This window comes from Ammospiza caudacuta, chromosome 33, assembly GCF_027887145.1.
Source record: "Ammospiza caudacuta isolate bAmmCau1 chromosome 33, bAmmCau1.pri, whole genome shotgun sequence".
NCBI classification, from domain to species: domain Eukaryota; kingdom Metazoa; phylum Chordata; class Aves; order Passeriformes; family Passerellidae; genus Ammospiza; species Ammospiza caudacuta.
This window is the reverse complement of record NC_080625.1, coordinates 1155974-1173746: the sequence shown is the minus strand read 5'-3', so window position 1 is coordinate 1173746 and position 17773 is coordinate 1155974. Positions and strand designations below refer to the sequence as shown.

The 17773-nt window shown below is 54.1% G+C and overlaps 1 protein-coding gene across 1 annotated transcript; it reads right to left on the bottom strand.

The window, feature by feature from the left end:
* Positions 1–3161: 3161 nt before the first annotated feature.
* DAXX (death domain associated protein) lies at positions 3162–17760 on the bottom strand. The gene is made up of 4 exons (XM_058822528.1): positions 17585–17760; positions 16714–16957; positions 12293–13910; positions 3162–3337 (listed from the first exon to the last, which is right to left on the bottom strand). Exons 2-4 carry the CDS (start codon positions 16927–16929, stop codon positions 3162–3164), a joined length of 2010 nt encoding a protein of 669 aa, XP_058678511.1. The 5' UTR covers positions 16930–16957; positions 17585–17760.
* Positions 17761–17773: the final 13 nt, after the last annotated feature.

The window sequence follows — 17773 nt, the reverse complement described above, 5'->3', positions numbered from 1 at the left end:
TTTCCTGTTCCCATTTCCCATTCCCCATTTCCCATTTTCCCCGTTTCCCATTCCCGTTACCCAGTTCCTGTGCGGGCCATTTCCTGTCCCCATTTCCTGTTCCCATTCCCCATTCCCCGTTTTCCCCGTTTCCCGTTCCCGTTACCCTGTTTCCCCGTGTCCATTTCCTGTTCCCGTTTCCCATTCCCCAGTTTCCCCGTTTTCCCCCCGTTTTCCCGGTTCCCCTGTGTTCCTTTCCAGGGCCGTTCCCCATTCCCCATTTTCCCCATTTCCCATTTTCCCCGTTTGCCATTCCCGTTACCCAGTTCCCGTGCGGCCGTTTCCTGTCCCCATTCCCCGTTCCCATTTCCCATTTTTCCCCATTTTCCCCCCGTTTCCCATTCCCATTTACCCTGTTCCCCCCCGTGTCCGTTTCCGTGGCCGTTTTCCCGTTCCCGCTCCCCATTTTCCCATTTTTCCCCATTTTCCCATTCCCATTCCCCCTGTTCTCCGCTGGCCATTTCCAGGCCCGTTTCCCGTTCCCCATTCCCCGTCTTTCCTGTTGTTTCCCTGGTTCCCCCATGGCTGCTTCCAGGGCCATTCCCCATTTCCCATTTTCCCTGTTTTTCCCCTGTCACTTGGTTCCCCCGTGGCCTTTTCCCATCCCCGTTCCCCATTCCGCATTTCCCATTTCCCCGTTTTCCCCCGTACTCCCTGTTCCCCGTTGCTGTTTCCAGGGCTGTTCCCCATTTCCCGTTCCCCATTCCAGATTTCCTGTTTCCCGTTCCCATTCCTGTGTGCCTGCTTCCCACGCTGCCGTTTCTGGGCCGGTTCCCGTTTCCCATTCCCATTCCCCCATTCCCCATTTCCTGTTTTCCCCGTTTTCCCCGTTCCCGTTGCCCCATTCCCCCATGGCCGTTTCCCATCCCCATTTCCCATTCCCTGTTTCCCATTTCCCCGGTTCCCCCATGTCCGTTTCCAGGGCCGGTTCCTGTTTCCCATTCCCAACTTCCCATTTCCAGGTTTTTCCCCATTTCCCCATTTTTCCCCGTTCCTATTTACCCGGTTCCGCCACGTCCATTTCCTATCCCCATTTCCCATTTCCCCGTTTCCCATTCCCATTTTTGCCCTGTTTGCCCGTTCCCCTGCGGCCGTTTCTGGGTTGTTCCCCAATTCCCATTTTCCCGTTCTCCTGTTCCCCCGTGGCCGTTTCCGTGGCCATTTCTGAGGCCATTTCCCATTCCCCGTTTTCCCCGTTTTTCCCCCATTACCCCGTTCCCCTGTGGCCATTCCCGTTTCCCATTCCCCGTTTTCCCCCATTTTTCCCCCATTCCCCCGTTCCCCTGTGGCCGTTCCCGTTTCCCATTCCCCGTTTTCCCCGTTTTCCCCCGTTTTTTCCCCCATTACCCCGTTCCCCTGTGGCCGTTCCCGTTTCCCATTCCCCGTTTTCCCCATTTCCCATTCCCTGTCTTCCCTGTTCCCCTGGGGCCATTTCCTATCGCCATTTCCCATTTCCCCGTTTTCCCCATTTTCCCCATTTCCCCTGTTCCCGTACACCCGGTTTCTCCGTAGCTGTTTCTGGGGCCGTTCCCCATTCCCATTTTTGCCATTTTTTCCCGTTTTTTCCCGTTTTCCCTGTTCCTGTTACCCTGTTCCCGCGCAGCCGTTTCCGGGCTGGTTCCCCTTCCCCGTTCCCCGTTCCCCGTTCCCCGGTTCCCCCGTGGCTGCTTCTGTGGCCGTTTCTGTTCTCATTCCCCATTCCCATTTTTCCCGTTTTCTCATTTTCCCCGTTTACCCTGTTCCCTGTTTCCCATTCTCCGTTTTCCCTGTTTGCCCGGTTCCCCTGTGGCAGCTTCTGCACTGTTTCCCATTTCCCACTTCCCCCGTTTCCCCGTCACCATTACCTGGTTCCCCTGTGTGTTCCGTTTCCCGTCCCCATTTCCAATTTCCCATTTCCCCTTTCCCGTTTTTCCCCATTTTCCTCCCTGTGTACCCGGTTCCTGCGTTGCCGTTTTCGGGCCGGTTCCCATTTCCCGTTTTCTGTTTCCCCATTTTTCCCCCTTTTCCCTGTTTTTCCCCTGTTCCCATTACCCGGTTCCCACATGTCCATTTCCCATCCCCATTTCTCGTTTCCCATTTCCCGTTTCCCCGTTTTTCCCCGTTTTCCCTGTTTCCCATTTCCTGTTACCTGGTTCCCCCATGTCCGTTTCCTGTCCCCATTTCCCATTTTCCCCATTTTCCCCATTTTATCCCCGTGTACCCGGTTCCTCTGTGTCTGTTTCTGGGCCACCTCCCTGTTCCGTCCCCATTCCCCATTTCCCATTCCCGTTGTTTCCTCGTTGTTCCCGCCTGCTCACCCGGTTCCCCGTGTCCATTCCTGGGGCCTTTTCCTGTTCCCATTTCCCCCGTTTTTCCCCCCTTTTCCCCTGCTGTTTCCCCGTGTCCGTTTCCCATCCCCATTTCCCATTTCCTGTTTCCCCATTTCTCATTTCCCCTGTTTCTCCTATTTCCTGTTTTTCCCTGTTTCCCCGTGCCCGTTTCCCATCCCCATTTCGTGTTTCCCCGTTTTTCCCCGTTTTTCCCCCATCCCTTTTCCCGTTTTTCCCCCATTTCCCCGTGCCTGTTTCCCATCTCCCATTTCGTGTTTCCCCATTTTTCCCCGTGTTTCCCCGTTTCCCCCGTTTTTCCCCCATTTCCCCGTGCCCGTTTCCCATCCCCATTTCGTGTTTCCCCGTTTTTCCCCGTGTTTCCCCGTTTCCCCCGTTTTTCCCCCATTTCCCCGTGCCCGTTTCCCATCCCCATTCGTGTTTCCCCGTTTTTCCCCCCGTTTTCCCCCGTGTTTACCCTGTTTCCCCCGTGCCCGTTTCCCATCTCCATTTCCCGTTTCCCCGTTTTTCCCCATTTCCCCCGTGTTTTCCCTGTTTCCCCCGTGTTTTCCCTGTTTCCCCGTGCCCGTTTCCCATCTCCATTTCCCGTTTTTCCCCATTTCCCCCGTGTTTTCCCTGTTTCCCCCGTGTTTTCCCTGTTTCCCCGTGCCCGTTTCCCATCTCCATTCCCGTTTTTCCCCTTTTTCCCCGTTTTTCCCGTGTTTTCCCTGTTTCCCCGCTGCCCGTTTCCCATCCCCATTTCGTGTTTCCCCATTTTTCCCCGTTTTCCCCCGTTTTTCCCCGTTTTCCCCGTGTTTACCCTGTTTCCCCGCGCCCCGTTTCCGCGCCGCGGCTCCGTCGCCTCTCTCGTGGTGCCGCTCCTGGCGCTGAGCGAAACCGCGCGATGACGTCGTCCAGCCGGGCCAGGGCCAGGCGCCGGTTCCGCCGCAGCCGCTGCGCCAGCTCGGGGTCCGACAGCGCCGGGTCCGCGCCTGCATCGAGGGGGGAACCGAATCCCACATTGGCCAAAACCCCCAAACTGCTGAGACGCCAAATCCTGGAATTCCCAAATCCCCAAATTGCCCAGAATCCCAAACTGCCCAAAATCCCAAATACCAAAATTCCAAAATTCCTGAAATCCCCAAAATCCAAAACCCCAAATCACCGATTGCCCAAAATCCTCAAAATTGTGGAATTACCAAATCCTGAAATTCCCTGATTGCCCAAAATCCCAAACACAAAATTCCAAATTTCCTGAAATGCCAGATTGCAGGAAAATACCAAATCCTGAAATTCCCAAATCCCCAAGTACCAGATTGCCCAAAATCCCCAAATTCCTGAAATATCAAATCCTGAAATTCCCAAATCCCCAAATCTCAAATTACCCAGAATCCCAAACTGTCCAAAATCCCAAATACCAAAATTCCAAAATCCCTGAAATCCCGAAATCCAAAACCCCAAATCACCGATTGCCCAAAATCCTCAAAATCGTGAAATTACCAAATCCTGAAATTCCCTGATTGCCCAAAATCCCAAACCACAAAATTCCAAATTTCCTGAAATGCCAGATTGCAGGAAAATACCAAATCCTGAAATTCCCAAATCCCCAAGTACCAGATTGGCCCAAATCCCCAAATTCCTGAAATACCAAATCCTGAAATTCCCAAATCCCCAAATCCCCAAATTGCCCAGAATCCCAAACTGCCCAAAATCCCAAATACCAAAATTCCAAAATTCCTGAAATCCCGAAATCCAAAACCCCAAATCACCGATTGCCCCAAAATCCTCAAAATCATGAAATTACCAAATCCTGAAATTCCCAAATCCCCAAATCACAGATTGCCCAAAATCAGATAATCCCCAAATCCCAGATTGGCCAAAATACCAAATCCTGAAATCCCAAACCCCAAAATCACAGATTGGCCCAAATCCCCAAATTTCTGAAATACCAAATCCTGACATTCCCAAATCCCCAAATCACAGATTGGCCGAAACCCCAAATTCCTGAAATTCCAAATTGCCCAGAATCCCAAATCCCCAAATCCCACATTGGCCAAAATCCCCAAATTCCTGAAACACCAAATCCTGGAATTCCCAAACCCTGAAATTCCCGACTGCCCAACATCGCGGATTGCCCAAAATCCCAAAATCACTGATTGGCCAAAATCCCGTATCACAAAATTCCAGATTTCCTGAAATCCCAGATCCCCAAATCCCAGACTGGCCAAAATACACAAATTCCTGAAATCCCAAATCCTGAAACCCCCAAATTTCCCAAAATCCCAGATCCCCAAATCCCTGATTGCCCAAAATCCCCAAATTCCTGAAATTCCAAATCCTGAAATCCTAAATCACAGATTGGCCAAAATCCCAAATTCCTGAAATTCCAAATTGCCCAGAATCCCAAATCCCCAAATCCCACATTGGCCAAAATCCCCAAATTCCTGAAATTCCAAATCCTGAAATCCCAAACCCCAGAATTCCTGAAATTCCAGATTGCCCAAAATCCCCAATCCTGAAATCCCAGATTGCCCAAAATCCCCAAATTCCTGAAATATCAAATTCCCAAATCTGAAATTGCCCAAAATCCCAAATCCTGAAGTCCCAGATTGGCCAAAATCCCCAAATTCCTGAAATTCCAAATCCTGAAATCCCAAATCACAGATTGGCCAAAATCCCCAAATTCCTGAAATTCCAAATCCTGAAATCCCCGATTGCCCAAAATCCCTGATTGCCCAAAATCCCCAAATTCCTGAAATCCCCAAATCCCAGATTGCCCAAAATCCCAAACCCTGAAATCACAGACTGCCCAAAATCCCAAACTGCCCAAATTCCCAAATTCCCCCAAATCCCGAAATTCCCAAAATTCCAGCTCCCAAAATTGCCAACCTCAATTTTCCAAATTCCAAACGCCGAAATCCAAAATTCCCAAATCCCAAAACCCCAAATTCCCAAATTTTGAAATCCCAAATCCTGAAATCCAAAAAATTCCCAAAATCCCAAAAAAATCCCAAATCAAAAGTTCCAAACCCCAAAATCCCAAAACTCCAAACCCTGAAATCCCAATCCCCAAAATTCCCATTTCCAGCCCCACCCCCTCCCCATTTTCCCACCCTTTTCCCATTTCCTACCCCGTTTTCCCCCTTATCCCATTTCCCCACCATTTCCCAGCATTATCCTGCATTTTCTCCACCTTCTACCCCATTTTCCTTCCTTTCAGCCCATTTTCCCCATTTCCCCTCAAATTTCCTCCCATTTCCCTCCCATTTCCCCATTTCCTCTCATTTCCCTTGTCCCATCCCATTTTCCCCATTTCCCATTTTCCCCCATCCCCACCATTTTCCCTCATTCCCCTCATTTTTCCCAATTTTTTCCATTTCCCCTCCCATTTTTCCCATTTTCCCCATTTCCCCTCAAATTTCTTCCCGTTTCCCTCCCATTTCCCCTTGCATTTCCCCATTTCCTCTCATTTCCCTTGTTCCATCCCATTTCCCCCCATTTCCCATTTTCTGTTTTCCCCCATCCCCACCCCATTTTCCCTCATTCCCCTCATTTTTGCCATTTTTTTTCCATTTCCCGTCTCATTTCTCCCATTCTCCCCATTTTTTTCCATTTCCCCTCTCATTTTTCCCATTTTCCCCATTTCCCATTCTCCCCATTTCCACCTCATTTCCCATTTTCCCCCATCCCCACCATTTTCCCTCACTTTTCCCAATTTCCTCTCCCAATTTCCCATTTCCACCCATGCTCCTCTCCCATTTATTCCCATTTTCCGTCCCATTTCCCCCATTTCCCATTTCCCATTTTTCCCATTTCCATCTCATTTCCCCTTTTCCCCCATCTCCACCATTTCCCTCATTTTCCCCCAATTTCCCCTCCCATTTCCCCATTGCCCCCCATTTTTCCCCATTTTTCCCCATTTTCCCCGTTTCCCCTCTCACTTTTCCCATTTCCCATTTTCTCCGCTCATTCCCCGCTCATTTCCCATTTCCCCCCAATTTTTCCCCGTTTCTCTCCCATTTTCCCCATTTCCCCTCAATTTTCCTCCCATTTCCCTCCCATTTCTCCTTGCATTTCCCCATTTCCTCTCATTTCCCTTGTCCCATCCCATTTCCCCCATTTCCCATTTTCCCATTCTCTGTTTTCCCCCATCCCCACCGTTTTCCCTCATTTTCCCTCATTTTTCCCAATTTCCCCCCATGCCCCTCTCCCATTTTTTTCCATTTCCCCTCTCATTTTTCCCATTTTCCCCATTTCCCCTCAAATTTCCTCCCATTTCCCTCCCATTTCCCCATTTCCTCTCATTTCCCTTGTCCCATCCCATTTTCCCCATTTCCCATTTTCCCCCATCCCCACCATTTTCCCTCATTCCCCTCATTTTTCCCAATTTTTTCCATTTCCCCTCCCATTTTTCCCATTTTCCCCATTTCCCCTCAAATTTCTTCCCGTTTCCCTCCCATTTCCCCTTGCATTTCCCCATTTCCTCTCATTTCCCTTGTTCCATCCCATTTCCCCCCATTTCCCATTTTCTGTTTTCCCCTATCCCCACCCCATTTTCCCTCATTCCCCTCATTTTTGCCATTTTTTTCCATTTCCCGTCTCATTTCTCCCATTCTCCCCATTTTTTTCCATTTCCCCTCTCATTTTTCCCATTTTCCCCATTTCCCATTCTCCCCATTTCCACCTCATTTCCCATTTTCCCCCATCCCCACCATTTTCCCTCACTTTTCCCAATTTCCTCTCCCATTTACCCATTTCCACCCATGCTCCTCTCCCATTTATTCCCATTTTCCGTCCCATTTTTTCCCATTTCCCCCATTTCACATTTCCCATTTTTCCCATTTCCATCTCATTTTCCCTCTCCCCCATTTCCCTCATTTTCCCCCAATTTCCCCTCCCATTTCCCCCCATTTTTCCCTCCCATTTTTCCCCATTTTTCCCCATTTTCCCCGTTTCCCCTCTCACTTTTCCCATTTCCCATTTTCTCCGCTCATTCCCCGCTCATTCCCCATTTCCCCCCAATTTTTCCCCGTTTCTCTCCCATTTTCCCCATTTCCCTCAATTTTCCTCCCATTTCCCTCCCATTTCTCCTTGCATTTCCCCATTTCCTCTCATTTCCCTTGTCCCATCCCATTTCCCCCATTTCCCATTTTCCCATTCTCTGTTTTCCCCCATCCCCACCGTTTTCCCTCATTTTCCCTCATTTTTCCCAATTTCCCCCCATGCCCCTCTCCCATTTTTTTCCATTTCCCCTCTCATTTTTCCCATTTTCCCCATTTCCCCTCAAATTTCCTCCCATTTCCCTCCCATTTCCCCATTTCCTCTCATTTCCCTTGTCCCATCCCATTTTCCCCATTTCCCATTTTCCCCCATCCCCACCATTTTCCCTCATTCCCCTCATTTTTCCCAATTTTTTCCATTTCCCCTCCCATTTTTCCCATTTTCCCCATTTCCCCTCAAATTTCTTCCCGTTTCCCTCCCATTTCCCCTTGCATTTCCCCATTTCCTCTCATTTCCCTTGTTCCATCCCATTTCCCCCCATTTCCCATTTTCTGTTTTCCCCCATCCCCACCCCATTTTCCCTCATTCCCCTCATTTTTGCCATTTTTTTCCATTTCCCGTCTCATTTCTCCCATTCTCCCCATTTTTTTCCATTTCCCCTCTCAATTTTCCCATTTTCCCCATTTCCCATTCTCCCCATTTCCACCTCATTTCCCATTTTCCCCCATCCCCACCATTTTCCCTCACTTTTCCCAATTTCCTCTCCCATTTACCCATTTCCACCCATGCTCCTCTCCCATTTATTCCCATTTTTCCCATTTCCATCTCATTTCCCCTTTTCCCCCATCTCCACCATTTCCCTCATTTTTCCCCAATTTCCCCTCCCATTTCCCCCCATTTTCCCCATTTTCCCCATTTTTCCCCATTTCCCCTCTCATTTTTCCCATTTCCCATTTTCTCCGCTCATTTCCCATTTTTCCCATTTTCCCCCCAATTTTTCCCCATTTCCTCTCCAATTTTTCCCCATGTCCCATTCTTCCCCCATTCCTCATTTTCCCTCATTTTCCCCCATTTTTTCCCATTTTTCCCCCATTTACTCTGCACTACCCGGCCCGTACTCATCGGTGAGGTGACTCCTGAAGTTGTGCCCCATTTTTTCCTATTTTCACCCATTTTTTCCCATTTTTTCCTATTTTCACCCATTTTTTTCCCATTTTTTCCTATTTTCACCCATTTTTTTCCATTTTTTCCTATTTTCACCCATTTTTTTCCCATTTTTTCCTATTTTCACCCATTTTCTCCCATTTTTACCTCACTTTTACCCCCTTACCCAGCCTATACTCATCGGTGAGGCGGCTCCCAAAGCTGTGCCCCATTTTTTCCCATTTTTTCCTATTTTCACCCCATTTCTCCGGCATTCCCCACACCACACCCGACCTGTACTCATCAGTGAGGTGGCTCCCGAAGTTGTACCCCATTTTTCCCATTTTTACCCCATTTCACCCCAATTTTTTCCCATTTTTCCCATTTTCCCCCATTCCCCGTGCCATACCCAGCCTGCACTCGTTGATGAGGTGGCTCCTGAACTTGGATCCCATTTTACCCATTTTCCCTCTGTTTTTTCCCATTTTTCCCCCATTTCCCGGCCTGTACTCAGCAGTGAGATGACTCCCGAAGTTCAACCCCATTTTTTCTCCATTTTTCCCCATTTTAACCCCAATTTTTGCCCCTTACCCGGCCTGTACTCATCGGTGAGGCAGCTCCCAAAGCTGTGCCCCATTTTTTCCCATTTTTTCCTATTTTCACCCCGTTTTTTCTGCATTCCCCATGCCATACCCAGCCTGTACTCACTGGTGAGATGCCTCTCGAATTGTGCCCCATTTTTTCCTGTTTTTTCCCATTTTTCCCCCATTTCCCCCATTACCTGGCCTGTACTCAGCAGTGAGATGGCTCCCAAAGTTCTACCCCATTTTTTCTCCATTTTTCCCCATTTTACCCCAATTTTTGCCCATTACCTGGCCCGTGCTCATTGGTGAGATGGCTCTCAAAGTTCTACCCCAATTTTTCTTGCTTTTACCCCATTTTACCCCATTTCACCCCGTTTTTTCTGCATTCCCCTCGCCCTACCCAGCCTGTACTCGTCACTGAGATGGCTCCTGAAGTTGTGCCCCATTTTTTCCCATTTTTTGCTGATTTTACCCCATTTCCCCTGTGTTTATCCTCCATACCCGGCCTGTACTCATTGGTGAGGTGACTCCTGAAGTTGTGCCCCATTTTTTCCCATTTTCACCCATTTTCACCCATTTTTTCCTATTTTCACCCATTTTTTCCCATTTTTACCTCACTTTCACCCCCTTACCCAGCCTGTACTCATCGGTGAGGCGGCTCCCAAAGCTGTGCCCCATTTTTTCCTATTTTCACCCCGTTTTTTCGGCATTCCCCACGCCACACCCGACCTGTACTCATCAGTGAGTTGGCTCCCAAAATTGTACCCCATTTTTTACCATTTTTACCCCATTTTTCCCCATTTTTCCCCCATTCCCCGTGCCATACCCAGCCTGCACTCGTTGATGAGGTGGCTTCTGAACTTGGATCCCATTTTACCCATTTTCCCTCTGTTTTTTCCCATTTTTCCCCCATTTCCCCCATTTCCCGGCCTGTACTCATCAGTGAGATGGCTCCCAAAGTTCTACCCCATTTTTTCTCCATTTTCTCCATTTTAACCCCAATTTTTGCCCATTACCTGGCCCGTGCTCATCGGTGAGACGGCTCTCAAAGTTGCACCACAATTTTTCCCTGTTTTTACCCCATTTTTCTCCATTTTACCCCAATTTTTGCCCATTACCCGGCCTGTACTCATCAGTGAGGTGGCTCCTGGAGTTTATGCCGTTTTTCCCATTTTTGGCTGTTTTTACCTCATTATTCCCCATTTACCTGGCCTGCACTCATGGGTGAGATGGCTCCCAAAGCCGTACCCCATTTCCCCCTCTTTTTACCCCATTTTCACCCCGTTTTTTCTGCATTCCCCTCTCTCACCCGGCCTGTACTCGTCGCTGAGATGGCTCCTGAAGTTGTGCCCCATTTTTCCCCATTTTTTGCTGATTTTACCCCATTTCCCTTGTGTTTATCCTCCATACTTGGCCTGTACTCCTCGGTGAGATGACTCCTGAAGTTGTGCCCCATTTTTCCCCATTTTTTGCTGATTTTACCCTGTTTTCACCCCCTTACCCGGCCTGTACTCACCAGTGCGGTGCCTCCCGAAGCTGTACCCCATTTCCCGTTCCCCAATCCCCATTTTTACCCCATTTTATCCCATTTTTACTCCATTCCTGATCGGTGAGGTGGCTCCCGAAGTTGCAGCAAGTTTTTTCCCATTTTTCCCCCATTTCACCCCATTTCTCCCCTCTCACCTGGTCCATGCTCATCGGTGAGGTGACTCCCGAAGTCGTACCCCATTTTTTTGTGGTTTTACCCCATTTTCACACCAATTTTTTTCCACTACCTGGTCTATACTGATCGGTGAGGTGGCTGCCAAAGTTGTACCCCATTTTACTCCATTTTTTTCCCATTTTAACCCCAATTTTTGCCCATTCCCCACGCTATACCGGGCCGGTACTCGTCGGTGAGGTGGCTCCCAAAGTTGTACCCCATTTTTTCCTGGTTTTACCCCATTTTTCCCCATTTCCACCCCAATTTACCCGGCCTATACTCGTCTGTGAGGTGGCTCCCAAAGTTGTACCCCATTTTTCCCTGGTTTTACCCTGTTTTTACCCCATTTTACGCCATTTCTCCCCTCTCACCTGGCCTGCACTCATTGCTGAGGTGGCTGCCAAAGTTGTACTCAATTTTTTCCCATTTTTTGCTCTTTTTACCCCGTTTTTGCCCATTACCTGGCCTGAACTCGTCAGTGAGATGGCTGCTGGAGTTGTACCCCATTTTACCCATTTTCCCTGTGTTTATCCCCATTTACCTGGTCTATACTCATCGGTGAGGTGGCTCCCGAAGTTGTACCCCATTTTTACCCATTTTTACCCCATTTCACCCCAATTTTTGCCCATTACCTGGCCTGTACTCATCGGTGAGGTGGCTCCCGAAGTTGCACCCCATTTTACACCATTTCACCCCATTTTCACGCCATTTTAACCCAAATTTACCTGGCCTGTGCTCGTTGGTGAGATGACTCCTGAACTTGTTCCCCATTTTACCCCATCTTTCCCCACTTTCACTTTGTTTTTCCCCTCTCACCCGGCCGGTACTCGTCGGTGAGGTGGCTGCCGAGGTTGTACCCCATTTTTACCCATTTTTACCTCGTTTCACCCCAATTTTTGCCCATTACCCGGCCTGTACTCGTCAGTGACATGGCTCCCGAGGTTGTACCACATTTTTTCCTGGTTTTACCCCATTTCTCCCCATTTTCACCCCAATTTGCCCGGCCTGTACTCGTCGGTGAGGTGGCTCCCGAGGTTGTACCCCATTTTTACCCCATTTCACCCCAATTTTTGCCCATTACCCAGCCTGTACTCGTCGGTGAGGTGGCTGCCGAGGTTGTACCCCATTCTCCCCCATTTCTCCCCGTTTTCACCCCGATTTACCCGGCCTGTACTCGTCAGTGAGATGGCTCCCGAAGTTGCACCCCATTTTTACCCATTTTTACCCCATTTCACCCCAATTTTTGCCCATTACCCGGCCGGTACTCGTCGGTGAGGTGGCTCCCAAAGTTGCACCCCATTTTTTCCCATTTTTTGCTATTTTTACCCCGTTCCTCCCCTCTCACCCGGCCGGTACTCGTCGGTGAGGTGGCTCCCGAGGTTGTACCCCATTTTTACCCCGTTTCACCCCAATTTTTGCCCATTACCCGGCCGGTACTCGTCGGTGAGGTGGCTCCCGAGGTTGTACCCCATTTTTACCCATTTTTACCCCGTTTCACCCCAATTTTTGCCCATTACCCGGCCGGTACTCGTCGGTGAGGTGGCTGCCGAAGTTGTAGACGAGGTCGAGGTGGCGCCGCTCCTGCAGGCGGTTGCCCACCTCGCGGAACGCCTCCTGGGCCATGTTCTCCATCTGCCGCCGGCCCAGCCCCAGGCGGTGCCGCGCGCTGGCGCCGCGGATCTCGCGCAGGATGTCCGAGTAGTCGGGGAAGGCGTCGGGCCGGTTGATGAAGCGCTCGATGCTGCGGTTCACCTCGGGGTACCGCGTGCCGCGGAAGCGGATGCGCTGCTCCAGCACGCGCCCCGTCAGGCTGCTGCAGTCCTTGAGCTGGCACAGGCGGCGGAAGATGCGCATCATGCGGCGCTTGAGGCGGTTCTCCTGCAGGTACGGCGAGTCGGCGCTGTCCAGCTCGGCCAGGTCCAGCTCGCGCTCCTGCAGCCGCCGGATCTCGCTGGCGTAGACGCGCAGCAGGTGCTCCAGGTGCCGGATCTGCCGCCGCGAGCCGCCCGCGCGCCGGCCCGCGCCGTCAGGGGGCTGGGATGGGGCACCGGGACACTGGGATGGGGCGCCGGGATACTGGGATGGGGCGCTGGGATACTGGGATGGGGCGCTGGGACACTGGGATGGGGCGCTGAGATACTGGGATGGGGCACTGGGATACTGGGATGGGGCGCTGGGATACTGGGATGGGGCGCTGGGATACTGGGATGGGGCGCTGGGATTGCTGGATGGAGCGCTGGGATTGCTGGATGGAGCGCTGGGATTGCTGGATGGAGCGCTGGGATACTGGGATGGAGCATCGGGATACAGGGATGGAGCGCTGGGATTGGTGGATGCAGCACTGGGATACTGGGATGGAGCACCGGGATACTGGGATGGAGCGCTGGGATTGGTGGATGCAGCGCTGGGATCGATGGATGGAGCACTGGGATCGATGGATGGGGTGCCGGGGCACTGGGATGGAGCCCCGGGGCACTGGGATGGAGCCCCGGGGCACTGGGCCGAGTTGCCGGGACGCTGGGGCGAGGCGCCGGCACCGGCGGCGGGCGGGGTGCCGGGATGCCGGGAGGAGGCGTCGGAGCACCGGGACGGACCGTCGGCATGCCGGGATGGAGCGCCGGCATCGCCCCGGGGACACTGGGACGGACTGGCGGCAGCACACCGGGACGGCTCGGCTCCGTCGGGACGCTGGGACGAACCGGGCGGGCACTGGGAGGCACTGGGAGGACTCTGGAAGGTTCCGTCAGGATTCTGGAAGGTTCCATCAGGACCCTGGAAGGCTCCGTCGGGACCCTGGAAGGCTCCGTCGGGACTCCGGGGCGCTCCGTCGGCATTCCGGAGGGTTCCGTCGGCATTCCGGAGGGTTCCGTCGGCACTGCGGCACGGGCTGGGGCCGGGCGGGGCGCGCAGGGGCAGGCGCCGGCGCAGCGCGCGCGCCTTGAGCACGGTGCACAGCTCGTTGATGTAGACGTAGACCTTGCGGCGCCGGCCCCGCACGCGCCGCAGCAGCCGCCCCAGAATGTTCCGGAACTCGGCCGAGCCCCGGAAGTCGGGGTGGGCGCGCAGGTGGCGCGAGCTCAGGAAGGGCAGCACCTCGGGGTGCTCCTGCGTCAGCGGCGCGCACACCGACAGGAACTGCAAAAGGGGGGGGAAAGGACACCTGGTTACACCTGGGCACACCCGGGCACACCTGAGATACGCCTGGATAGAACTGGGATACACCTGAGTTACACCTGGATACACCTGGGCACACCTGGGGTACACCTGGGCACACCTGAGAGACACCGGGATAGAACTGGGATACACCTGAGTTACACCTGGATACACCTGGGCACACCTGAGATACACCTGGGTTACACCTGGGCACACCTGAGAGACACCTGGATAGAACTGGGATACACCTGAGCGCACCTGGATACACCTGAGTTACACCTGGATACACCTGGGCACACCTGGATACACCTGGGCACACCTGGGTTACACCTGGGTTACACCTGGATAGAACTGGGATACACCTGAGCACAGCTGGATACACCTGAGTTACACCTGGGCACACCTGGGTTACACCTGGGCACACCTGAGAGACACCTGGATAGAACTGGGATACACCTGAGCGCACCTGGATACACCTGAGTTACACCTGGATACACCTGGGCACATCTGAGAGACACCTGGATAGAACTGGGATACACCTGAGCGCAGCTGGATACACCTGAGTTACACCTGGATACACCTGGGCACACCTGGGCACACCTGGGTTACACCTGGGTTACATCTGGGTTACACCTGGATAGAACTGGGATGCACCTGAGCGCACCTGGATACACCTGAGTTACACCTGGGCACTCCTGAGTTACACCTGGGCACACCTGGAGTACACCTGAGCTCACCTGGACAGAACTGAGATACACCTGGGATACACCTGGGATACACCTGGACACACCTGGGATACACCTGGACAGAACTCGGATCCATGTGAGCACACCTGGGCACACCTGTCAGGAAGGGCAGCACCTCGGGGCGCTCCTGTGTCAGTGGCGCGCACAGACAGGAACTGCACAGGGGACACCTGGTTATACCTGGGCACACCTGGGATACACCTGAGTTACACCTGGGCACAGCTGGGTACACCTGGGCACAGCTGGATAAAACTGAGATACACCTGGGTTACACCTGAGCACACCTGGGTAGCACTGAGATACACCTGGGGTACACCTTGGTACACCTGAGATACACCTGGGTACACCGGGGCACACCTGGGGTACACCTGGATATAGCTGGGATACACCTGGGCACACCTGGGTACACCTGAGTACACCTGGGTACACCTCGATACACGTGGGATGCACCTGGGTACACCTGGGCACACCTGGGTACACCTGAGCACACCTGAGTTACACCTGGGCACACCTGAGTGCACCTGGATAGAACTGGGATACACCTGAGCGCACCTGAGATACACCTGAGCACACCTGGGTTACACCTGGATACACCTGGGCACAGCTGGGGTACACCTGAGCACACCTGGGTACACCTGGGCACAGCAGATCACACCTGAGATACACCTGGGGTACACCTGAGATACACCTGAGCACACCTGAGCACACCTGGGTTACAGCTGAGCACACCTGGGCACACCTGGGTTATACCTGAGCACACCTGGATAGAACTGAGATACACCTGGGCACACCTGAGTTACACCTGGTTACACCTGGGCACACCTGGATACACCTGGGGTACACATGGATACAGCTGGGTTACACCTGGGCACACCTGGATAGAACTGAGATACAGCTGGACACACCTGAGTTACACCTGAGCACACCTGGACACACCTGAGCACACATGGATACACCTGGATACACCTGGGCACACCTGAGCATGCTTGGACAGAACTCAGATAGACCTGGGCACACCTGGGTTACACCTGAGCACATCTGAGCACACCTGGGCACACCTGGATACACCTGGATAGAACTGACATACACCTGAGCACACCTGGATAGACCTGGGTTATACCTGGGATACACCTGAATACACCTGAGTTACACCCAGACACACCTGGGCACACCTGGGTTACACCTGGATACACCTGGGTACACCTGAGCACACCTGGAGAGAACTGGGCTACACCTGGGACACACCTGGGCACACCTGAGTTACACCTGGGCACACCTGGGATACACCTGTGTTACACCTGGGCACACCTGAGTTACACCTGAGCACACCTGGATACACCTGGGATACACCTGGGCACACCTGAGTTACACCTGAGCACACCTGGATACACTTGGGTTGCACCTGGGCACACGGTGACACACCCAGGACACACCTGGGTTGCACCTGGGCACACCTGGGAAAGCCTCAGACACACCTGGGCACACCTGGGGACACCTGCGCACACGCAGGACACACCCACACACCTGAGACCCCACCCACCCACCTGGGCTCACCCTGACACACCTGGGACACGCCCACACACACCTGAGAGCACACCCACACACACCTGGGCACACCTGTGACCCCACCCGAGCGCACGCACACACCCGGGCACACCTGGGCACACCCTGACACACCTGAGAGCACAGCTGGGCACACCCTGACACACCTGGGCACACCTGGGTTACACATGGACACACCCTGACACACCTGGGCACAGCTGGGTCCCCTTTGGCCACACCTGAGAGCACACCTGGAGCCACACTGAGGCCACGCCCACACACCTGGGCACACCTGGGCACACCTGGGCACACCTGGGCACACCTGGGCACACCTGGGCCACGCCCACACACGCCTGGGACCACACCCAGACACGCCTGGGCCACGCCTGAGGCCCCTTTGGCCGCCCCCCTGAGGCCACGCCCACCCACCTCAGACCACGCCCAGCCACCTCAGGCCCCGCCCCCAGGTGTTCTCAGGCCCCGCCCCCGTTCCTCACCTCCCGGAAGAGCCGCTCGTTCTCCTCCCAGAAGGCCCCGCCCCTCCCCCCCCCGGCCCCGTTCGGGGGGGGCGTGGCCATGGCGGGGACTGGGGGAGGGGCGGGGCTGGGGGCGGGGCTTGGCGAGGGGGAGGGGCCTGGCGGGGAGGGGGCGGGGCCTCGCTCCTCCTCGTCCTCGTCGTCCAGGACGATGATTGGCTGGGGGGACGTGGCCATGACGGGAGGGGAGGGGCGTGGTCAGAGCCTGAGGAGAGGGGGCGGGGTCAGGGCAAGGACCCCCCAAACCACCCCAAAGTCACCCGAAATTCCCCCAAAGTCGCCCCAAATTCCCCAAAGTCACCCCAAATTCCCCCAAAGTCACCCCAAATTCTCCAAAGTCACCCCAAATTCCCCTCCCCCACCCCTCAGAGTTCCCCTCCCCCCCCACACCAAGCTCGGCCCCTCCCCCACCCGCACCCCAAAATTCCCCTCCGGCCCCAACTTCCGCCTTCCCCTCCCCCACCCCGCTCCCCTTCCATTCTCCCCCAGATTCCGCCGCCCCTCCCCCTCCCTCCCCCCTCAGGGCCCCCCAAAATTCCCCAAAAATCCCCAAAACTGCCCCAAATTCCCCTCAGCTCCCGCCGGCCTCCCCTCCCCCCCCAGCCCCTCCTCGCGCCCCCTCTCTCGCCCCTCCCCCTCCCGCGCCCCCCTCCCGTTTCTCGCCCCTCTCCCCGCTCCGGGACTCCCCGAATTTGCCCAAATTCCGCCGAATTCGCCCCAAAACCCCCCCCCGGTGCCCCCCTTCCCCTCACGGCATTGGCCCCGCCCCCTCCCGCGCAAGCCCCGCCCCTGGACCCGCCCCCCGGGCAGGCCCCGCCCCCCCCGCGCTCACCGGGCCCGCGCGGCTCCTCCGGCGCCGCCGCCACCGAGCGGCCGCGGCCGCGCACTGCGCAGGACCGGAAGTGCCGCCCCGCGCCGGCCCGGCCGAGCGGGCGCCGCCATGACACCGTACAAAGAAAGGGGCGTGGTCAGGCCCGGCGGCCAATCGCGGCGCGCCGCCTCATCCGGGGACCCGCGCCGC